Source organism: Pongo pygmaeus, chromosome 14, assembly GCF_028885625.2.
Source record: "Pongo pygmaeus isolate AG05252 chromosome 14, NHGRI_mPonPyg2-v2.0_pri, whole genome shotgun sequence".
Lineage (NCBI taxonomy): Eukaryota > Metazoa > Chordata > Mammalia > Primates > Hominidae > Pongo > Pongo pygmaeus.
Window position 1 is genome coordinate 52,933,047 of NC_072387.2, and position 24,608 is coordinate 52,957,654.

Consider the following 24,608-nt stretch of genomic DNA (forward strand, 5'->3'; position numbering starts at 1 on the left):
TGTAAATGTTAACCAAAAAGGTCCCCCTGTGATGGCTGTGCTGTAAATCAAAGTAGACAATGTGGGGTGGGGGCGGGGCACACGTCTTGTCTCTGGAGCCATCACAAAGCAGGGAGGGGATGCTCCTTCAGCTCTCAGGTGGGGGCTGGAGCTCCCCGCTAGTCCACGCTGGGGAAAGGTTTTTAGGGCCTGGAGTCACCCAGGACCCATCTCTGTCCAGGGGGTGCTGTGTAATATTCACCATTAATCCTACACATCTGGGAAGCATTCTCCTGCTAAAGATAAGATAAAGCCCAAATGATTTGTGTTGGGGGGCTGGCTGGGGGGCTGCGGGGAGGCCAGGCCTGGAAGGCTGGGCACACAGGAGCACCCTAACCAGCAAGCGGGGGACGCAGCCTCCGCGGCAGACTCCCACAGTCTGTCCGTGTTGCCGGGCAGATTCCCTAAGCATGGTGCACTGAGGTACACAGGGAATCTGGAAAATTATTTTGCTTTACACAATGGAGACTGTGTTATTTAAGTTTAAAATACCATGGGAGAAGAAGGTAAGCATAATCAGCTTTATAAGAGAACAAACAGGCAGGGGAGCTTTTCCCAGATTCCACCCTTTTGTTAAATCTCTGAGGTTTCCAGAATGTAGTTCTTCCTCGCTCCTGCCGCCTCCCACCTTCTTTCCTCACTCTCCCCTCTCCCTCTCTGCCTTTCTCTGTGTCTGTGCCTCTATAACAATAAAAATCATCAACGCAGCCATTGCTGTGAGCAAGGTACTGTTCCAAGTGCTTTTCAGATCATGTAACCCCCAAAACTCTATGAGGAAGGTTCTGCCTTCTCTGCATTGCACTCTCTCTCTCCCGCTGCCTCTGCCTTTCTCATACACACACTCACCCCCTGACACACACACACACACCCCTTAGGCCTCTCTGTATCACCTCCACACACTCACACACATACCCACAGTCTTGTCCACACCGATAATAAGCAGTTCACCTCCACCAGGAGGGACAGCCTCAGAGCCTGAAGAACGCCAGCCTTTGCGCTCCTGCGCTCGGAGGTTGTCCTCAGCTACCTGGGGCTGCAGTGGCTCTGAAGACCTCAGTACTCAGACCTCCCTGAACTTGGTTGAAGATTGTGAACAGGAAAGCAAGCTCTACCCCTGCTGACTCTACCTGCCAGGCTGCCCAGCCTAGCAGGGCCAAGGCTGGGTCTACTCTCTCTTCTGTCCTTGGCACTGCTCTGACCTTTGAGGGGAAAGAGAGGCAGCCAGAGGTGAGAGGGAAAACAAAAGAAGACTCTGGTTTCCAGCAGCAGCACTGACTAGAGAACAGGGAAGCAAGGATTCTGGTCCCGGCCACAACCCTCACTGCACGTGGACAGCAGGCAGGACATTTAGTCTTCATGGGTTTTCATTTCTCTCACAGGAAGATGGATTATCCCCATTTTTATTTTAGGGGCAGTCAGAGAAGCCCAATGTAAAAATACAAAGGAGGGGCAGGCTCTGTGCAGCCCAGCCTTCACCCTCCTTCTGGAGCAGCCCTTTCCAGACTTGCTCACTGAATAAATCCTGCTGGGGCACAGACTGTGCGCCATCCATGGCATCAGGGGGTGCAGTGCCAAGCACCACTCCCTATTCCCCAGGAACTTACAGCTGAGAGGAGGGAAACAGGTGAGCCGATCAACACGCTCTCCCTAACAGTGACATAAACTAACAAGGGGCAGCGTGCAAAGCACAGTGGATCAACTCAAGGAAAACGGAGCTAAAACTGTCTATCTACTTCTAGGAATGTCCCCAAAAGAACTGAAAGAGGGACTTGGAGAGATTCTTGTACAGCCATGTTCATGGCGGCATTATCCACTATAGCCAAGGGGCAGAAGCAACCCAGGTGTCCACCGACCATAGAGGATGAACGGGTAAACTAAAACGTGGCACATCCATACCATGGAACACTACTCATCACTGAAAAAGAAGGACATTCTGACACATGCCCCAACATGGATGAACCTGGAGAACATTATGCTTAAGCAAAATAAACCATTCACAAAAAGACAGATACTGTGTGATTCCACTTGTGTGAGGTACCTGGAGCTGTCCCATTTATAGAGACAGAAAGGAAACAGTGGCTGCCAGCAGCTCAGGGGAGGAAGGAACGGGGAGTTGGTGTTTCATGGGCACAGAGTTCTAGTTTGGGATTATAAGAACATTCCGGAAATGGGTGATGATGACGGTTGCACAATAATAAATGTATTTAACGCCGCCAAATTGTACACTTAATCATGGCTAAGATGTTAAATTTATGTGCATTTCACCACAATTAAAAATAATAATTTAAAAAATTGTTGAGTATGTGTCCAAAAAGTGGCCAGGGTTTGGCAAGGGTTGAGGGGGAGAAGGAGAAATGACACTGCCCAGACCTCTATGATAAGGCCCGAGGCCTGCCTCCACCCCCCGGCGTGAGGCCAAAGGGCCTTTGCACATGCTCTTCCTTTCACCTGATGCTTTTCCCCTCAATATTTCCATGACTCAAATTCACTCAGCTCTTTCTTCAAATGTCACTCCTCAAAAAGCCCTCACTGACACCACTAACTATAATAAAGCATGTACATGCACGTGCGTGCACACACACACACACATTCTGCCCACCACGTGCCGTAGCAGATTTCTGCACAGCACTAACCACGATCTCCTATGCTGGTATATATATCTTTATTTATTTATTTTCTGTTTCCCCAACTAGAATATAAGCTTCAGGAGGACAGGGGCTCTGTTTTGTTCACTGTTCTCTCCCCTATGCTTGAAAGATTGTACGTGCTCATATGAATTTGAAGGATGATGAGGAAACAAGGAAATGGGGGTGCCTGCCCAGCTTGCCAGGGCTCCCCTTGGAAATTTGAGCCCAATGCCCCCACCTGGCCACAAGCCCACCTACTGAGGCTTACCTTTTTTGCATTTTTCTCTCTCAAGAACCTTGCAGGGAGGTGATGACAGGGTTTGGGAATTTGACTCAGAATCACAGCTATATAATATCTATGATCATCTTCTACCCTTTCAACTTGGCCTTACGGTTTAGATACCAGGAGAATGACGGGGAGTGAATTAAGAGGGGAGATTCCATTTTAGCGAACATACGTAACTCAGTTTTTAAAGTAGAATCATACGATTTTTGAGGTGGACAAGATCACAGACTTCGGCTGAGTTTGAAGCATTGAGAGAATATCCAACTGCAAGTGGGTCGCAGAGCCCTGGTGATGCGGATGGGCCTGTGTTGTGCATTCAGTCTTGCCCTGCACATAACCAGGGCACTAAGAAATGTGTTTGCTAAAGAGAAGCTGCTGGTGCCAGCAAGGACACAGGGAAGTGCTCCAGGAGGCCTGAGGCAAGCTCACCTGATTAGCCTCCACTTCAGGCTCACCCTGAACCCTCATGGGCGCGGCTGGCTCTCAGGGCCTGTGGTTCCTAGACACTAATGCTTATGAACCTGATGCTTAAAATTGCTCATGGATATCGGCATGCATTCTGAACTCCAGGGCCGGGCGTGGTGGCTCGCATGCCTGTAATCCCAGCACTTTGGAAAGTCAATGCAGGTGGATCACTTGAGACCAGGAGTTCGAGACTAGCCTGGTCAACATGGTAAAACCCGTTCTCTACTAAAAATACAAAAATTAGCAGGGCATGGTGGTGGGTACCTGTAATCCTAGCTACGTGGGAGACTGAGGCAGGAGAATTGCTTAAACCCGGGAGGTGGAGATTGCGGTAAGCTGAGATCTCACCATTGTACTCCAGCCTAGGCAACAGAGCGAGACTCTGTCTTAAAAAAAAAAAAAAGAAGGACTCCAATCTCCCCACCTCCTCGCTCCCAAATTAGGTTTACCTAAAACAAAGCCAACTTTGAGTAAGAGTTCTATGAAAAACTGAAGATAGAATGGCAAGTTCCTTTGCTTTCTTTTTTTTTTTTTTTTTTTTTTTTTTTTTTTAGATGGAGTCTTGCTCTGTTGCCCAGGCTGGAGTGCAGTGGCGCAATTTTGGTTCACTGCAACCTCCGCCTCCCAAGTTCAAGTGATTTTCCTGCCTCAGCCTCCTGAATAGCTGGGGCTACAGGCACGTGCCACCACACTTGGGTAACTTTTTGTATTTTTGGCAGTGATGGGGTTTTGCCATGTTGGCCAGACTGGTCTTGAACTCCTGACCTCAAGTGATCTGCCTGCCTCAGCCTCTCCAAGTGCTGAGAGACTACAGGCATGAGCCCCCTCGCCTGACCTCCTTTGCTTTTTCAAGGCAATAAAGTCAACTCCCACTAAATGCATCGTCACTGCGACATTACTGCATCCTCATTCATCGTGCCTTTGAATTCTACTTCAGGAATCACAGATTCTCCAACCTAGAGGGAAAGCTAAACATCACTAGGCTCGTGCTTCCTAACCTGTGGGTTGCTATCGTTTTGCGTGCCATGAAATCAATGCAGCAGACCATAATGAGAATTTCATTTGAAAATTGAAATAGAGCAGAATGAAATAGAAAAGACCACAGGGCATTGCACATAGAAAAGTAAGTCTTACTTCATGAAATTTCTTGTTTAGTTATATATAATTATGATGTGTTTACTGCATTGCATTATGAAATGTTTCTTACCACGAGACCTGGTCAAAAAAATTTTGAAGGCGGCTACTCTGATCCATGTTCTATATAGGTCTCAATACTCCCATTTCTAGCTGATGTGTAATCATTCCATAATCCATGAGCTCATTCAGTACCTGTGGTGTGGAAGGCACTGAGCTGGATCCTGGGGCAATGAAGATGAACAGGACACTGTGTGTCACAGTCCAGCCAGGAACCACGGTGGTGGAGGGCACATCCCGATTGGGTCGTAGGAGAAGAGTTTAATAAAGGCAATATTTATTCAGTGTGGGCAGAGTATAGGGAACCCTAAGGAGATAGCGCAGACTTCCAGGGCCATGAACAGCAGAACAAGGCGGGCAGGGCTGAGGGAAGGGAGCTGCTTCCAGAACCTGAAGTTATGTGGGGGGGACTTCCTGACAGAGAGGCTGTCGCCTTTAGTCAGGAGGCCACCAGCTCACAGGAACCCTGTAGGGAAGCTGCCAGAGAGACCAAGAGCTCAGCTCTCATCTCCTGCTGATGATGAGCCACATTGGCCAAATGCCCCCAGAAGCCAGAGGGCACAGGACCCCAGGGTGCCATCCACATGGGAGAGCAGTGGGGAAAGGGTGGAGGGTGGATATGGAGGGCAGACAGACAAAATCACTGCCTGCTGGGAACTTGAATTGGATGGATGAGAAGGCACATCATCAGAAAAACGACAGTGGTGCCATAACTCATGCTGGAAGAGAGGTATTAATGACGACTTCCGGAAGCACCCAGGAGGAAGCACTTGACTCCTGGGGAGGTTAGGGAAGGCTTGCAAGAAAGAAGTCCAGTGTTCTGTCTCCAAGCATCCTTTCCTTTGAAGAGCTGCCTTCCCTGCTTCCCTCCCTCCACGTGGTCCTAGTAGGATCTCAGAACAGTGCCGTCCTTCTCTGGTACAGGGTAGCAAATCAGAGTATGCTCCTATTTCCTGGCCACAGCCCCTCAGAGTCTTCCCTGGGGATCTTCCACTTGTGACAAAAACTGTCTGTTGCCTCTGAATTCAGGAGACTGAGAGGCTGTACAGTTAAAACTATTCTGCCATCTCCTCCCTATCCCAATAAGCATACATATTCAACTTAGGAAAAAATTGGGGTGGGGCAGAAATTTTACTGGGACATGTTTTTCACTGAGGGTTACCTTCTAGTTGGGCATATACTACTGTATTCGTGTTGATCGTTTCTCTTTTTGTTTGAGTGTGAGTTTCTGTCCTTGCAGTCTTGAAGCTGAATTTCTGTCCTAGCGTGCCCTGCAGGTGCAGAAGCATGGAGAGGAGAAGGCACTTGGCCTGGTGAGGAACCTGCTGGGCGTATGGCCTGGCCAGAACCCAGGGTGCCTGTGAATGGGGACCTAGGAGTAGGCTGTCACAGTGAGTGTGGGTCAGATCATGAAAGGCTTGGGTCAGATGGGGAAGGCATGAGTATTCATTAAGGATTTTAACAGAGGGGACACACACACACAGAGGTGCATCTTAGAAAGCTCCCTCTGAGAGCTGTGTGGAAGATGGGTGGAGGTGAGCCAGCCCGGAGGAAGCCACGGGAGACACAGCAGGCACCAGAACTCAGCTGGGAACCCTAGGGAATGGAGAGCGGTTCTTGGATCCCAGAGGGACTGAGTGAAGTACAAGAGTCTACAATTAGTAGCAAGTTTCCGGTTTGGGTGGGAAGGTGGATGATGGCATGAATGGAATCTTGCTTCCATTTTTTCCCACATCTCATAATTTTGAGGGTCTTCTCCTTCCTGAAAGCATGATCGCTTTCCCCCCGAAAGCATTCTGAGTTTATCCATGTCCTATAGAAGACACAGGGCCCACAACAGAACAATACTCCAATGGAGGAAGGCACCATCACACACTTTTATGAACACAGCCCATGGGGCCTGAGGATTTTCCTGGAAGTCATCTCACTGTGATGGCTCACATGGAAAACAGTATTGTCTTAAAGCCCTAAGGTTTTTTTTTCATGTAGGCTCTGGATCATTTTTTTAATTGGCAAGTAAACATTTTTACAAGTGGTAATTTTTGTGTGCGTGGGTAATTTTTTTTTTTTTTTTTTTTTTTTTTGAGACGTAGTCTTGCTCTGTTGCCCAGGCTGGAGTGTAGTGGCATGATCGTGGATCACTGCAACCTCCGCCTCCAGGGTTCAAGCAATTCTCCTGCTTCTGCCTTCAGAGTAGCTGGGATTACAGGCATGTGTCACCACGCCTAGCTAATTTCTTGTATTTTTGGTAGAGACAGGGTTTCACCATGTTGGCCAGGCTGGTCTCAAACTCCTGGCCTCAAGTGATCCACCCTCCTCAGCCTCCCAAAGTGCTGGGATTGCAGGTGTAAGCCACTGCGCCCGGCCAATAATTCTTTTTAAACCACCTGAAATGCTGACTTGTGTCATTAAACTTAGCATGTCTTCCCTACATCTGAAAACTACACATCTCCAATCCTTTGAATCCAATGTAATTCAGCAAGCAGTATGGTGTGAAGATTCTGGAACCGTTACTGTGGAAGATGTATGAAAAGGACATGTTCTACTGTTTTGAAGCAGCTCTCTCCAATGTGGCAGATTAACAGTGAGGAAGAGAGAGAGAGAGAAAGAGAGAGAGGGAGGGGGAGGGGAGGGAGAGAGAGAGGGAGCGGGAGGGGAGGGAGGGAGAGAGAGAGGAGATAAAGATCTCTGGAGCACTGTCTAGTTGTGAAATGCTGTGTGGAGTGGTTGCTATCACTTTTCAAGGTTCTAGCGATATTTTACCTTGAGGTTTACCATATATACCATCTTCCCAGCTCAACATGTCTGAAAAGCTTTTACCATGTGAACTTCTGATTTCCTGTTACCCGTCTACACTGTGGATAATTCATGACTAGTTACTGGCCCTTCACCTTTGTGATCTTTGCCTTAAAATGGGTCCCCTGACTCTACGGGTTTGTACTGTCCTAGGCTTTCTCTTTTCTGGGGCTGACCTTTTGTTTACTTCCAAAAACCTCATTAACTTTTACAGATGTACCTTACAGGCGGTGGTCATAGAAAGCAGGCTTCCTAATGCGCCCTTTGCAAGTTTTGTGTAAACTGCCTTAAAACTCACTGTTTCCCCCTTGTCCTTTCCCGCCCTGCTTTCAGTAAACTCCCACTTCAGGTCTCATCATCTCAAATTGTTTCTCTACCAGCCTCCTTCGTTCCTCTTAGATCACCATTTTTGCAATCTGAGCAGACAGGCCCTGGGCCAAGCGGTGTGTCCACCACGTCATGCGGCTCCCTCTTTCTGAAGATCCGGGGGGATCCTGACACGGAGATCTCAGAATGGGGAAAACTGTGTACTTTCAGCAGATCCACTCATTCTACTGACATTTCCCGAACACCTACTCTGTGTCAAGCACCCTGAGAGGGACGGAGTAGTGACTAGAGAGAAGACAGGCCCACATTTACAGGCAGGCCAGGGGAGCGCACGAGGAAGCCTCCGGCGACTGACCCACGGCGGAGAAGAGTCACAGAGGAAGGGGTTGGTGAGCAGAGCTGGGAATGAAGAATGAGACAGCACACAGCTGGCCCCAGAAAGAGAGAAATTTGGTTTCTCCGTGCTGTGGAACTGAAGAGCTGGGAAGAGGAGAGGAGGGTGTGAGACAGAGGAAGGGGCTGGGATTTTATCTAAGAGCCACAGGAAGCTGTTGAAAAATTCAAAGCCAGAAGCAATGCCATCAGACTGATCATCTTTCCTTCTTTCTTTGATAGCTTGGAAACAGGAACTGAATTTTTGCACCCCACTGCTTGCAACTCTTGGGGAACACCATTTTGCTCTTTGAAGATTCACTCACCCTGCCTTCATGTTCTTATAACTTGACCACTCTGTCCTCATTTATTAACTCTCCTGGTACTGAATGCATCTCCACAAGCCCCGCCAAATGCGAATAAACCACGTTAGCACATTTACTCTCATAACAGCCCTTGTGTTAAACATTTATATCTCATCTTACAGGGAAGGAAATTGAAGCCCAGAGAAATTCAGTGACTCACCCATGGCCTTAGAATTTTTTCATTCTTTTCTGGAACTTGTTCACTATCTCGCTTCCTCAACTGACTGGAAACACAACAAGGGCAGCGACTGTGTTTGCAGTGGTCATGCTGAGAGGTGACAGCATGCTGGCAGTCCTCACAGCCCTTGCTCGCTCTCGGTGCCTCCTCTGCCTGGGCTCCCAGTTTGGCGGCACTTGAGAAGCCCCTTCAGCCCGCCGCTGCACTGTGGGAGCCCCTTTCTGGGCTGGCCAAGGCCAGAGCCGGCTCCCTCAGCTTGCGGGGAGGTGTGAAGGGAGAGGCGCGGGCGGGAACCGGGGCTGCGCGCGGCGCTTGCGGGCCAGCGTGAGTTCCGGGTGGGCGTGGGCTCGGCGGACCCCGCACTCAGAGCAGCCTGCCGGCCCTGCCGGCCGCGGGCAATGAGGTAGGCTTAGCACCTGGGCCAGCGGCTGCGGAGGGTGTACTGGGTCCCCCAGTAGTGCCAGCCCACCGGCGCTGCACTCGATTTCTCGCCGGGCCTTAGCTGCCTTCCCGCAGGGCAGGGCTCGGGACCTGCAGCCCTCCGTGCCTGAGCCTCCCACCCCCTCCGTGGGCTCCTGTGCCGACCAAGCCTCCCCGATGAGCGCCGCCCCCTGCTCCACGGCGCCCAGTCCCATCGACCACCCAAGGGCTGAGGAGTGCGGGCACAGGGCACGGGACTGGCAAGCAGCTCCACCTGCAGCCCCGGTGCGGGATCCACTGGGTGAAGCCAGCTGGGCTCCTGAGTCTGGTGGGGAGGTGGAGAACCTTTGCGTCTAGCTCAGGGATTGTAAATACACCAATTGGCACTCGGTATCTAGCTCAAGGTTTGTAAACACACTAATCACCACCCTGTGTCTACCTCAGGGTTTGTGAATGCACCAATCGACACTCTGTATCTAGCTACTCTGGTGGGGCCTTGGAGAACCTTTATGTCTAGCTCAGGGATTGTAAACGCACCTATCAGCGCCCTGTCAAAACAGACCACTGGGCTCTACCAATCAGCAGGATGTGGGTGGGGGCCAGATAAGAGAATAAAAGCAGGCTGCCCCAGCCAGTAGTGGCAACTGGCTCAGGTCCCCTTCCACGCTGTGGAAGCTTTGTTCTTTTGCTTTTTGCAAATGAGCTACTGCTCACTCTTTGGGTCCACACTGCCTTTATGAGCTGTAACACTCACCGGGAAGGTCTGCAGCTTCACTCCTGAAGCCAGCGAGACCACGAACTCACCAGGAGAAACGATCAACTCCAGACGGGCTGCCTTAAGAGCTGTAACACTCACCGCGAAGGTCTGCAGCTTCACTCCTAAGCCAGCGAGACCACGAACCCACCAGAAGGAAGAAACTCCAAACACATCCGAACATCAGAAGGAACAAACTTCAGACGCGCCACCTTAAGAGCTGTAACACTCACTGAGGGTCCGCAGCTTCATGCCTGAAGTCAGTGTGACCCAGAACCCACCAATTCGGGACACAATAGGAGTGTGCCTGCCTCCAGCACAGCAGCTCTGATGCGGGGGAGGCTGGGCTGCTGACCGAGTGAGCCACAGACCCTCCCTTTTGGTAACACTGGGAATCAACCAGAGTCAGAGTTGGCGTCAGAGCGGCGGCTGCCTGACTTCTAGACTTGAGCGCCGGCCACTCCACTGTCTCCTCCCGCCTGCCTTCTATATCCATGCTTTTAAAGAAGACCCGGCATTTAACTGTCAAGTATATCGGGTGACTAAAACTAGGTTCACATTTGGTTGCCCTTAATGCTAGATCCGGCCTGGCGTGGTAGTTCACGCCTGTAATCCCAGCACTTTGGGAAGCTGAGGCGGGCGGATCACCTGAGGTCAGGAGTGCGAGACCAGCCTGGCCAACCCTGTCTCTGCTAAAAAATACAACCATTAGCTGGGCATGGTGGCAGGCATCTGTAATCCCAGCTATGCTGGAGGCTGAGACAGGAGAATCACTTGAGTCCGGGAGCCAGAGGTTGTAGTGAGCCGAGATCGTGCCATTGCATTCCAGCCTGGGCAACAGAGCGCAGGACTCCATCTCGAGGAAGAAAAAAAAGCTAAACCCAGAGCTGAAAGGAAACCAAGCAATGACTCTAACCCAACCGATTCATTTTACGGTGAATAAACTCAGGCTCAGAGAGCACAGATGACTACCCAATGTCATGCAACTCCTTACCAGCGAGGCGTGGATTCAGCAGTGTCCCTGGGTGCCTCCAAGTGTCCTATGCAGTGTTTATTGTGTCGCTTTGTTCGTTCAGAAACATCACGAGTAAATGTTTAATTTAGATTGCTTATAAAACTCAGTTATTTATATGCTTAGATAAGGTCTGGTGAGAATTTATTTTAAAGAGATTTTAAGCCACAGCCTCTCTGCATCATTTTGCCTCAGATACTCAGAATCGGAGTGAGAAAACATTCTTGCCCACGGAGGCTCGTCGCTGTCCTGGGGCCTCTCCCCGCTCACTCACAATTCTCTCCCTGGGCTGTCGCACCCACCCAAGGTTTCAGCCACCACTTAAAACCTGCAGAGTCTCAAACAGTCATAACAATAGCTAACACGCACCGAGCATGGCTCATTCAATCCTCACCAACCTAATGCACTCCACGCTACAGAGGAGGAAGCTGGGGCACGGAGAGAGAAAAGGAATTGCCCACAGTTGTAGGCGGTGCACTGGGATGCGGCAGGGCCCCTTCCCCAGGACAGTGTTATGCCTAAAGCTCAGCGGCAGCCCAGGCTCCTCCCCATCCCCAGCTCCAAATCCCAATGACCAACTGCCTGCTGGTTTCCCCACAGGGCTGCCCCATAACCAACTCAAAACTGAACTCAGCTTCTTGACCCAGAACACGTGGGTTGCCCACACAGCACCAGTCGTTGTTGGCCCTCCCTTTCTTTCCTAACCCATCACATTCCATCCATCCTTTCATTCCAAAATATTTCTCAGACCCACTCCCTCCTGCCAGTGTCCATGGCTACAGCTGCCCAAGTGGCCTCTGTGCTGCAGTATCAGCTGTGGCCCCTGCCCAGGCCCTGACCTCCAACCCACACTGCCCCGCGAATGTCAACATAGGATTCCCAAGGAGTCTGGGCACAGGCCCGCCTGCCTGCCTCAGCTCTCTTGGTGGCCCTGGAGCCTGCCGCCTGCCATGTTGCCAGCCTCTTCTACGGTGAGCAGCCTCGGCTTTGGCTGCAAGACCCAGTTCCCTGAGAGGCTGTCCCAATTCACGCGGCTCTGCTTTTATACCTCTCTTCCTTCCTTCCCCTTGTATCCCCTCCCTCCCCTCATCTCCAGCAGAGCTAGTCACTTCCTCTTTAGCTCCAGCAGGCTACCCCTTAAACTCACACTCACCCAGGACTTTCTCTAGATGACAATTGTTTACTTGCCTTTCTCTGCTCCCAGGCAATAGGAACTATGTTATGGCATCCAGAGCTATATAGTATATAGAGTAGTTCCATAGATATCACATTCAGAAGCATGGGTGGAGTGAAGGAAAGAATGAGAGGCATTGTGATCCTTAATTTGATGGGTCAACTTGACTGGGCTGAAGGATGTCAAGATGGATGGTAAAGCATGATTTCCGGGAGTGTCTCTGAGGGTTTCTGAAAACGATCAGCATTTGAATTGGTGAGCTGAGTAAAGCAGGTGGCCCTCCCTAGTGTCAGTGGGTCTCATCCAATCCACTGAGGGCCGGAGTAGAACAAAGACAGAGGAAGGAAGAGTTTGCTCTCTCTGCTTGAGATGATTTCTCCATCTTCTCCTGACTTTGGATGTCACAGCACTGGGTTTTCAGGCCCTCAGACTCATGCTGAATTACACCAACAGCTTCTGTGGTCTTCCAGCTTTCAGACAGCAGATCGTGGGACTTCTCAGCCTCTATAATCACATGAGCCAACTCCCATAATAGATCCCCTCTTATATTCCCCTCTTACATATGCATATGTATATGTATTTGTATATGTGTATGTATAGTATAGTATATGTATTTGTATATGTATATGTATAGTATATGTATATATGTATATATGTATATGTATAGTATATGTATATGTATCCCATTGGTTCTGTTTCTCTGGAGAACACTGACTAGCAGAGGCATAAAGCCCTACCGATCAGCTCCGCACACACTGGGCCTGCCCATTTCTGCAGGGCTCTCAGCCTGCATGGGCTACTCATTGCTGTGCCTGTGACAAGCATTCCTGACCAACTCCTCCCTCATCAAAGCCCAGCTCCCTTCTACCTCCAGCATCACCCGAATGGGGCCTCCACAGAGCCCAGGACATCAGTCCCTCCCCTCATCCTCACCCGAAGGGCCTCCTTCAGCCACAGTGGGAAGAATGATTGGAATCTGCCTGTTGATGGTGGGGCAGAGGGGCCCAACGGTCCAGGAGGGAGCTACACATGGTTTGCTCTGTCTGATGAAAACAATCACTGGAGATTTGTGCAGTGAAGGCACAAATGTATGCTAAATATTATTTACAACTGAGATGTGATCAGCCTCTGAAAGGAAAGGTTTGTAAGGCCGAAGAAGAGCATCAGGAATTTCAAACCTGTAAAGTTAGCGAATTCCAGAAGGCTACAGTTTTAGCGAGATGAGCCTGTGTTCCCTGCAGGAGTCACCTGGGTCCTCCTGCTGCCACCTCTGCTTCCTCCACGTGAGAAGGAGGAAGTGAGAGCTCTGAAATGTGGAGGAGCCCAATGAGCCCAGTAGTCCTTAAGCCCCAGGAGACACTCACTACTTTCATGTCCACGTCTCAGTGCAGATGGCAGCCCAGAAGCCTTGCTTGCTTATAACAACAGTAAATAGGAGAGCTGGGTAGGACCTGCTTCACCACCAAGCTTGCTGCCCTTATTTAGTGGGAGGAGGAGCCTCAAGAGGGGAGCCACCAGGCCAACTCCCGTCCAGACCTTTCCAAGTTATTTCATTGAGGATCAAGGATCGTGCCACTGCACTCTAGCCCTGGTGACAGAGGGAGAGTCTGTCTCAAAAAACAAACCAGGTTGTCTTATTGAATTCACACTGTTAGGAGATAGATGATAGATTTGAATTGAGCTCTAATTTTGTGAAGAAATGATTTTTTGGAGCAAATGCACTGGTCCTTCTTTCAGACACAAACTTAGCATTCATTTTCTCAAAAATAAACACATCTAGCTGAGCTACATAATATATGCACCCTGCAAGAACTTTAGAAAACCTAGAAGAGCACATGGAGAAAATAGTACTCATCAGGAATCCCACCAGGCAAAGATGACCACTGTTAACATTTCATGTAAGTGCTTCTAGCATTTTTGATGTATATTTGTTCTAGCTTTCCAAATTGCTGTTGTACGGTAATACTCTTTTGAATCTTGGTAGCATTTGGTTTGGCACATTTTGCAATATGTTGCAAATGGTTTCTTCTTTTTTTTCTTCTTTTGTTTGGTTTGTTTGTGTTTTAATTATTCTATTTTGTATTATTGTTTAAAACACCAATAAACATTTTGTATACATATCTTTATGAAAAATAATTATTTTCTTAAGAAAAAATTTTAGCAGCAGGATTACTAGACTGAAGTATATGCACAGATTTAAGGTTTAGGGTACATGTTGCCAAACTGCCGTGAGGAAATGTGAAGCCAAATGCAGAAATGCTGTGTGTTTCTACACACTCTCAATCAACTCGAGGTTTTATTGTTCTTTTCTCCTTGTCTCTAAGTTCATACATAGCCCAGAAGACAAATGGGGAGACAAACAAAATGCTTCAGCCGATTGCTGGTAACGCAAGGTGTTTATACAAGGATTTCATTGAGTTCTTGTCCACTGAGGTGAAAGGAGAAAATTCAGAGTTGAGGCCTGCTTAAATGCCACCAAGCCAGGAGAGTCTACTCAATCCATTAGAGCTTCTGAACCCAGTCATTTTTTTCTGGAGGCAAATCCTGCATGGTCTTAGGCAAAGCAAACAACTTGTCTCTACCATTTCCTTCTGCAACCAAAGAACCAAAATTATTCTAAACTCCAGTAACTTGGTTTCCCCACCTGAACTTCCTGCAATGGTTTCAGTCATAGGCTCAGGAGGGCCTGGTCTCAGGTACGCCTCTTCTCAGCGACCATGGCCTTTGCAAGAATAGCAGGTAAGGAGGCTGAGGAAGTTCATAACCAGGGTTGGAATTCAGTGGCTGCATGAATTTGGATGGGGGAGAAAAAAGGCATATTTGTTTCATTAATCTTTAATGGTCACTTAGACAATAAATGCAGCAGGCAACAGGCCATACTAGTGTTAGCAGTTTTGTGACTTTGTCAACAGAAGAAAATCATAGATGTTTTTAGATCTATTACAGTTGTTGTAGAGATTTTTAAATGTCATTAAGCTCATCACGGCTTTCAAATTACAGTAATTAATGAGACCTGATAGTAGATCTTATTATTTAATGTGTTAATGAACAAACATATCTATGCATTTCTTAAAATATTCAGATAACTGTATTTTAATATAAATGTTTTCTTTGTGATCCCATGTATTCATATTTTAACATTTAAAATTTTATTCTAAGGGGTTCTATAGGTTTCACCATACACCAAAGGAGTTTGTGACACACAAAAAAATTAAGAACCTCAGAGAAGGAAGCTAAATGTTGGGCCCTGTGGGTAAACCAAATCTTTTGTTTTATAATCTCAAAGTTATAAAAGATTTCCCTAATAGTGGAAGAATAGAGATATTTTTGCATATCCCTTTTCCATTCATTCATTCATTCATTCATTCAACAAACACTTATTTAGCGTCAACGAAGTGCTAGGGCTGGGCAAAGTGGCTCATGTCTGTAATTTCAGCACTTTTGGGAGGCTGAAGCAGGGGTATCACTTGAGCTCAGGAGTTCGAGACCAGCCTGGGCAATGTAGAGAGACCCCTGTCTCTACAAAAAAAAAAAAAAAAATCAAAAAATTAGCCAGATGTGATGGTGCATGCCTGTATGCCCAGCTACTCAGCATTGATTGAGCCCAGAAGATCAAGGCTGCAGTGAGCCAAGATCACACCACTGTACTCCAGCCTGGGTGACAGGGTGAGACCTTGTCTCAAAAAAAAAAAAAAAAAAATTTAAGTGCCAAACAAAGAGAAAAAACAACACCCAGATGCCCTCCTGAGAGAATCACTGACTCTGGCAGGTTAGAGAATGAGGGCTGGGCCCACCAGTGGAGCCACAGGAGGAAATGCAGATTTCAGCTGCTCATTGCTTTGAAATCCATGGATGTTCCCTCTCTAAGGAAGAAATTCCATCAGAATAATTAATAGTGTCCCCAATAGAGAGCTCTTGGCACTCCGTGACTCCCAATCCTGTCTGTCTGTCAAAGTCCTCCGCGGCCTTCAAGATCCCACCTTGGATGTCCCTTCCCAGCTGGAGTGAATCATCCCTCCCTCAGCAGGCTCCCTCCCAGATGTTAGCACTGTCGCTTCTCATTTGCTTTATTTATGAGCCTGACTTGCCTGGGATCCAGAGCCCTCAGTGTTGTTGTGTGGTGGCATGGGCCGCCCCGGTCCTGGAGCCCAGCGGGCCTGTTCTGAGCTCTGCCTCCCCTACTTCGAGGCTGAGTGACTTGGGTAGCTGACTCCCCTCTCCACTGGCCGATGGGCATCTGCCAGGTCCACCAGGGGCAAAACTGTGCCACCTGCTGCACCCAGAGCTCTCTAAGAGTTGTCTCTTACATTTTCCACCCAATCCAAACGTGATGTCCAAAGAAGCACTCACCTGCTCACCCGCTCAATGGAGGGCCACTTTCCTTCTCAAACTGCTCAGACACAATCCTCCTAGCCCACCCGCTAGGCCTGGCATCCCCACCCTCTCTGCTGAGATGGCCTCTTCCACTCAGTCCCCCACATCTTTCCACACTCAGTTCAGGTGGCTTGTTTTTGTTTTTGAGACAGGGTCTCACTTTGTCGTCCAGGCTGGAGTGCAGTGGCACGATCTTGGCTCACAGCAACCTCCGTCTCCCAGGTTCAAGTGATCCTCCCACCTCAGCCTCCCCAGTAGCTGGGACTACAGGCATGCGCCACCACACTCAGCTAATTTTTACAGTTTTAGTAAAGGCGAGGTTTCACCATGTTTGCTAGGCTGGTCTCAAACTCCTGACCTCAAGTGATCCACACACCTCAGCCTCCCTAAGTGCTGGGAATACAGGCGTGAACCACGGCGCCTGGCCCAAGTGGCTTCTTTTTGGAAGCTTTTCCTGATACTCATCTTCCAGCACCTCAGGCAGAAATGACCGTTTCCTCCTTCACATCCCACTGTGTGCTGCACACTTGATGTCCCCTCCCTGGCTAGAAGTTCCTTCAAGGCAGATACCAGGTCATATTTATATTCATGTTTATGGCCCCAGCGGCTAAAAGGCTATACTTACTTGCCAAATGAAGAAGTGAGTGGAGGAATGAATGAAAGAATGAATGAATGAATGCACCTCCTCTCTTCTTCGTCCCCCTCTCATGGACTCTTTTCTATTTCTCCTACAATCACTTGTGGTTCCAGTGCTGGCTTAGCCATTAACTCTGTGGTATGGATAAGTGACTTTATGCCCCTGGGGTTCAGTGTCCCTGTAACAGAAGGGAGTGGGTAGAACTAGAGGCGGTTTAGAGACTGCTCTTTTGCTCCTATGTAATGTGATTCTGTTGTGTAATGGTGTGGGTGTCAGCATCTGCTGGAATGGAAGAGTCTCCCAAGGCCACACTCTCTGTCCTAGGTACCCACGAAGACCAAGGTCCTAACCCTCATATCTAGCTGGCCACTTAGTCTTACTAACAGCTTTCATGTTTTTAAGTCCCACCCCTGCCTGCCCTCAGACCTTGGCTGGAATTCAGGCCCCCATTCCCTCTCTGCAAACTACCTTGGTCAGCAACTCCGTGATCTCTCATCTCATCCAAGTCCGTCTTGCCTTCTGCACAGCCCAGATGGCCAGCCCTAGAGCCTGGTCTCCAGGTCACCTTATTTGGGGGCAAAGGCTTCTGCAGGGACTGCAAGGATTCTTCAAGGTCTGAATTTCCTGTTGGAATGAAAATTCCTTGACTTCAACACTCCTTTCCCCAAATCTTGGGTGTGATTCTAGCTTGATTGCTTTTCTCAAACTCCTTTGCAGCCTTTGCCATCTGAACTTTCTGGGCAGATCCCCACTTCCTTGTTCACAGAGGACAAATTTGGTTGGGAGGAGGAACATTAAGTTTTCCAACACCTGCAGACTGATTTATCTTTGCACCGACCTTCATTCTCTTGCCCATTCTCTAAGAAGACCCTGATTCCCCTCCTGTGTGTGATTCCAATTTCCTCTTGCCTCCTCGGGGACAGTCAGCCTTTAGCTCTGTGATTGATAGGCTTGTGCCAATGTCTCCTATCTTCCTATGTTTCTCCTTGATCCTCCATCTAGTTGTTTCTCAATTTCTTTGTCTTGTAGCTGAGTTCCTTCAAATGCCGACTTCCACTGACTCCCCCTCACCTCCTACCCATTGCTCAGGCCTCTAAAACTAGGTTCTGCTCCAGCCCATGGAAGCTACTCACATCCTGCTACTCGCTGACCTGCATGGACGCTTTCCTGTTTCAAGTCTGCCTGGCATCTCTCCAGCGGGTGATGACGTGCACCTCCGCTTCCTCCTGGACCTCCCAGGCTTTCAGGGCCCTCCTCCCTTGCCTCTGGCTACTCTTCCCAGTCCCTTCTGCTGGCTCAGCCTTCAGCGAGCCCTGCCTGGGCTTCCATCCTGGGCCCTCTGCTCCTGGGCTACACTTGTCCTGAGCAGCTCCACCACCCCTTGTGTGCAAATGGCTCTTCGTCACCCTCTGCAGCTGTGTCAGTCAAGGCTGGCAGACTGCGGTAACCAGCCCTGAGCTTCTGTGGCTCAGCACATTTCAACTTTGTTTTTCACTCACTTCGGTGTTCATTATGAGTTGGAAGGAGTAAAGGGAGGAGGTGGCCCCCTTCAGAGTCACTAAGAGAGCCAGCTCCTTCAGTCCTGTGACACTGTCCTCCCCCACATCCTCCAAGTCCTCCCAGGCAGCTGGTGGATGCAGAGAGAGAATGTAGGAAGTTTTCCCAGGGCCACACCTGCAAGTAGCACAGATCTGTTCTTCTCACATCCCGTGGGCAGACGTGGCTGTACATAGCTGCCAGGGAGGTTGGAGATTAAGAGAAAGGCACAGAAGGGATGTTGGTCAGTGTCAGAGCCTCTGTCAACCTAACCCAGATCTCTCCTCTAGCCCCAGAGCCTTAGGAGAGATCTCCACTTACTTATCTTACAGGCTCCTCACTCTACATAGTCAGACTTATTGCCCCTTTATCTTCCTGTCCTGGCAGTGGTACTATCACCCACCCAATTACCTGAGCCGGAAGCCGGAGAAGGGCCCCACGCTCCTCCTGTGGCCCCACCCTGACAAGCCTCTCTGTCCTAGTGAGTCTCTGGTTCACCCCTTCCTTGCCCTTACCCCATCGCTGGATTCAGGCCCTCAGTTAGCTAGCCTCTGATCTATTTCAATAGCTTAATGGCAGATTGCTCTGCAGACTCTCATCCTCTTTCGTTCTTCCTAAAACAGAGTCTGCTGTGGTCCTCCCCTACAACTTGGTAGCATGATTGCAGGGCCCACCAGCCCTGAGCCCTCCCTCTCCCCACTCCTACCTCACTGGCCCTCTCTTTCCAGCTTATGGGCCCCAGTTACAGGAAACCAGCTGTATTTTCTACTCCTTTCTGCATGTTCACAAGAAGATAGATGTCTCCGACATTCCTCTCCTCTTCCTGTTGGCTGTCTGCATTTTATCGTAGAAGGAGCCGCTCAATCATCACTTGCTCAGGGATCCTTCTAGACTTCCCCTGATAGAGTTGACCACTACCTCCATGTAGATTCCTGTCAGTCATTCACAGAATGGTCTCAACCACGAAGACCAGTTAAATATGTCAGAGAACGTGTCCTTCATCTATGGTATCAGGTGAATGATAATGAATTCAACTGGAAACTCCGGTAGGGCAGCTCTAGTTCTTTCTTCATCTCATAACTAGATAATTATAATTTCCATAAAACTATGGGAATTCAAAGTAGTATGCAACAATAATTTTTCCTTCTAAAATCCAAAGCATGCAACCATAATTATTTCTGTGTAAAAAATAAACGGAATCCCAATTTGTTGACAAGTAAACAGAGAAAGGACGTGTATTCATTAGGGATCCTCTAGTTTGTAAGCCACAGCAAACCTAACTTAAACCAGTTCAGAGAAAATAGTGATGTGCCCGCAGATACACAGCTCAGCCCAGCTTTCCTTCAGCTGCCTCTGTCTTCTGGATCAAATAATGGCTCCTGCAGGGTCCTCAAGCTTTCTGCTCACAACTGCATCCCTTCCTTCCTTCCTTTTCCCTCCCTCCCTCCCTCCCTTCCTCCCTCACTTCTTTCCTTCCTTCCTTCTTTCTTCTGATGGGGTCTCACTCTGTCACCCAGGCTGGAGTGTAGTGGCATGATGATAGCTCACTGCAGCCTCAACCTCCTGGGCTCAAGCGATCCTCCTGCCTCAGCTTCCCAAGTAGCTGGACTACAGGCGTGTGCCAACACACTCAGCTAGCTTTTGTATTTTTTGTAGAGGTGGTGTTTCATCATGTTGCCCAGGCTGGTCTCTATCTCCTGAGCTCAAATGATCTGCTGCCTTGGCCTCCCAGAGTACTGGGATTACAGGCGTGAGACACCACGCTTGACACTTGCAAGTGTTTCATTTTCAAATTGCCAATCCTGAGAGAGAGAGAGAGAGGAGAGAGAGAGAGAGAGAGAGACAGAGAGAGAGACAGAGATAGAGAGAGAGAGAGAAACTGGGACAAGAGACTGGGACAAGATTCGGAGTAACACACGTAAAGTTCCCTCTGACTGGACCAGTTCACTCTGACAGGGCTGTGGCCAGGTGAGTGACATATGCCAATCAGGGCCATTTCTGTAGCCATATGGGGTTTCCCAAAGGAAGGAAGGAGAATGCATGCTGGGCAGCCAACAGCAGATGGTATTATAATACTTTTCCCAAAACAAGTTAGTAATGAGACCAAAACTTCCTCTCTGAAGCTATGTCTTTTCTTCCCTCGGTTACCCACTTCCCAGACAAATAAATCTTCTCCCTCTTTGTTCCCAGTGTATAGTGTATAGTGTATACACTTCAGTGTATAGTGATATTGAAGGAATGTCATGTAGGCTTATAATAATTCTTAATATAACTTTCTTGGCCACTAGACTGGGTTATCTTAAAGACAGAAGTAAAGTGTTTTCATTTTGTACCCATGGCACCTAGGGGACTCCCTAAGCTTGGCACATTGTGGGTGCTTAATAACTATTGAGGGTTTTATGGATGAATAAATAGTAGCATTGTCTATAGAAACATTTAGTCCTCCAGCACTGGCTTTTCTGGGTCAAGTGGCCGTGATATCAGCGTGGGAAATGTAGTTATCTTATCTATGCTATGGATCTGTCTGCAGCTGTGCTGGGCAGGGAGAGGGCGGCACGATTTGCCTTTGTGTGTGTATTCCCCTGGGGATCTTCTGACTTGATCTGCACCTACTCTGCCCTTTGTAGTTTCTGAAAAGACACAGAATTCCACCAGATCCCACTAACCAAGCAACTTGATACACTGGAAGGATTTGGCAGGATCCTGTCTGTTGCTTTTTTCTGAAGGAGATGGGATTCGCATCCCTCTTTGGGGCACACACTAAGGGGATGGGCTGAATGCTAGCTCTGGGGAAGCCACAGATGCCAGACAGGCTCCACATGTCAGGAAGGAGCTGCCTGTCTTTGGGAAGCAGCTGAAATAGTGCTAAGAGCATGGACCTTGATGTTGGGCAAACCTGGTTTGCATTACACTTATCAGCTCTTTCAACTTGACTTGCCAAGTTACTTATTCTCCTTTCTGTAGTATGGGTTAATAATATCTTCTTCACAGAGCTGGTATGAAGAATAAATGAGACACTGTCTTCAAAGTTCATAACACACAGTAAATGCTTGATAACATGTGATGGTAGTAAATGGATTCCATTTTCCTTTCTCCAGAAGGGGATCGCAGGTCTTCATGCATCTGTGAAGGATAATGCAGAACTGCTCATTTCCAACTGCTTGCATCTACGAAGCAAAATAAAATCCAACAGATACTATAACAAGATCTAGTTGTTGTCTTCTTTAAGAAATCATTTGAATTTTAAGAGCAGGATTAAAATGAATTAAGCTACAACATTTTAAAAACCAGATATCGTAGTCTGGCTTTGAAATACAACCTCAAATGCCTACCTGAGCCAGGTATGTAGCCAGATGAGTGGGGCACGTCAGCCACTGGCAGCATGGGGCCATCACAGGTGTGGTGGGGCCATGGCAGCCGGAGGACCAAATCGATTCTAAAGTGAGCAGCTTCTGTGACTCAGCACAGCTGATGACTGTCACACAGGAATATAGACTCAAAGCTGCTAGAACTTGGAACAATATCCCAGTTTCAGAAGAGATATCACTAATTCACATTATTTTCTTAAACACTGCATAAAATCATGTCTGAGCAGCAGCTCTGGTTAGTGGGCTTTATGCGGTCTGAGGACCCTGGATTGTGACCTCCAATCTCAGCTGACTCCTTGCCAGTGGTGTTTCTCAAAGTGAGTTACACTTTACAGGTTCAGCAGGCCAATTCTCACTGCATAGAAGAATGTTTCTAAACTCTTATATTCCTACTACATGGGAAGGTAATTGCTTTTTATAATTACGCCAAACATTATTCTTCCCATGTGTTATTTTACAGTTCGAAGTCAACCTCAATATTTACCTTTTTGACATATATTCTACTCATCTAACTCTATTTACTGCCCCTTGGCTCTGACATGCTCAACTTGCATTATGTTAATCGGCAGTTATATTTCTTTGTAATATTGTTTCAGGTTTTATGCATGTATGTATACCAATGAAGGTAGTAAACTCAAAATTTATGTCTAAAACCTAATAGGAATTTATTCCTTTCTTTCTTATAACAGTCCTGAGCAGTTCCAGGTTGAGGACGTGGCCGAGAACTCTGGTCCACTTGGTCACTCAGGGGCCCAGCCCAAGATGAGGCTCTGCCATCTTCCAACACGTGGTTTTCAAAGTGGTTGTAGTTGTCTCCAATCAGTTGGCTGGAGGGGAAAAAGCATGGAGGATTGCCCATGGGAAGTTTTTATGAATCAGGCCTGGAAATGACAAACTGACATTTATGCCCACATTTATTTCACATGGGTTCACCTAGCTGCAAGAGAACCTGGGAAATGCAGTCTGTGTAACCAGGAAGAGAGGAGGCTTTTTGGAAAACACCTACCAATCTTTGCCAATGGATTCTAATGTGCGTTTCATCTTCTTGCCCTCACAGAACACACTCACCCTCCCCAGGGGCGACAACCCAAAGTCCCATCTAGCTACTATAGCCAGCTCAAAACTCCAAATCTTTAGATGAGGCACAGGTCTGAATGTGGCTCCTTAAGGTCTGGTGATCTGTAATCTAAGACAAATTATCTTCCCCTCCACTGACAATGCACAATGGTGGAGTGCAGCATAATAATTGCAATAAACCTCCCATCGGAAGCATAGGAAACACACAGTAGGCTCCAGCCCTCAGCTATTAGGAAATCCTGTTGGGCAGGCATTGAGAAGATCCCTTTGCCCTGGCAATAGGGGAAGCTCTCCGATTAGACAGACCCTGATTCTACTCTCTGGGAAGAAACCCCTGGTGCATTGTTCTCTAAAACTGCAGACCTCTTACCTCTGAGAGACTTTTCTTGTCCAGTATCCCCCAGGGCCATGTATGAAATGGATGTTGGAGAGAATGCTCTTCCTGGGAGTTAGACAGCTTTAGGCTCCCACTTCACCCACTTCCATCTCCTGCCAGTGTGGGGGGGCCTGAGGGTTGTTTGAAGGTTTCAACGAAGTTTTCTTGCTGTTATTAAGTCTGGGTTGGCTTGTGATTTACTTGGTAGTAAACGTTCCTCAAAAACTTAGTAGTCTTCTCCCTTCTCTGTTTCCAGTCATTTTAATGTATCAGTAGCAAGACCTAAAATATTTTTCTGCACATGCCTGTACTTCTGCTCCCCTACCTCTATCCACTGGACAGTGACCATGCAGAAGTCATCTGAAACAAAAGGCATATATGGGGAATTAATACCCTTTGTCCAGTCTTTGCTGAAGGGATAAAGCACCTTAACTGAAAAGGCTTAATGGGCCCTACTGATTTCCAGCTCCTTGGAAGCAATAGGCTTTTCCAGTATCAAATAGCCCCAAATTTCTGCATTTCTTTTTCCCTTTCCTTTGTACTTACAAACTAATTCTTTTGTGAGCTCACCTTTTCCCTGAAAAACATCAGAGGAGTAACACAGTGAGGAGTGAAAGGTCCTAACATTCTAGCACCAGCTACGTGCATACCAGGCACATGGCCAGCCTTCTAAGTTATTGCTGGCCACAGTTTTAGAAAACACTTTGTCACTTCACAATATGGGTCTTGATCGTTCTAGCCTCCACTAGTTTCATCACCACCCACCACCAGCCAACCATAGTCAATGCCCCATATTTAAGGTTTTTCTGACAACATCACTCCACTTCAGGTACTGATAACCATATTAGCAAAGGTTAGCCACTGAAGCAAATTTTAAAATGCCTAATGGCAGCAACACTCTTGCTCATCCAAATATGCTGCCTGGTTCGTGGGGGAGGGCACTATACTTCGGTCATTCAGGGATCCAGCTGACAAAGCCTCTGTCACTCCCAAGGTTGCCGGGTCTTCTCCATCCCATCAGTGGAAGAAGGGGCCTGGCAGATCACTGAGAATGGTTTTCTCATGGGCTAAGCCTGGGGGGCTTCAGTCACTTCATCACTCACCCATTGACTAAACCTGAGTCCCACGGTCACTCCTGACTCCAAGGGGGCAGGGAGATGTAATTCAGGCGTGTGCCCAAGTGGAATAGAAAATGGAATCTTAGGCAACCAATTTGTCGCAGTTTGCCTGG

The 24,608-nt window shown here is 48.2% G+C and overlaps 1 protein-coding gene across 1 annotated transcript in view; it reads left to right on the forward strand.

The window, feature by feature from the left end:
* The window catches only part of SERP2 (stress associated endoplasmic reticulum protein family member 2), a 52,919-nt gene extending 31,163 nt beyond the window's left edge, over window positions 1–21,756 (forward strand). Inside the window, exon 3 of the mRNA XM_054446037.2 lies at window positions 21,655–21,756. Within this exon, the coding sequence (XP_054302012.1) occupies window positions 21,655–21,692 (38 nt within the window). The 3' untranslated portion in view covers window positions 21,693–21,756. The remainder of the gene's footprint in view (window positions 1–21,654) is intronic.
* The last annotated feature ends 2,852 nt before the right edge of the window (window positions 21,757–24,608 follow it).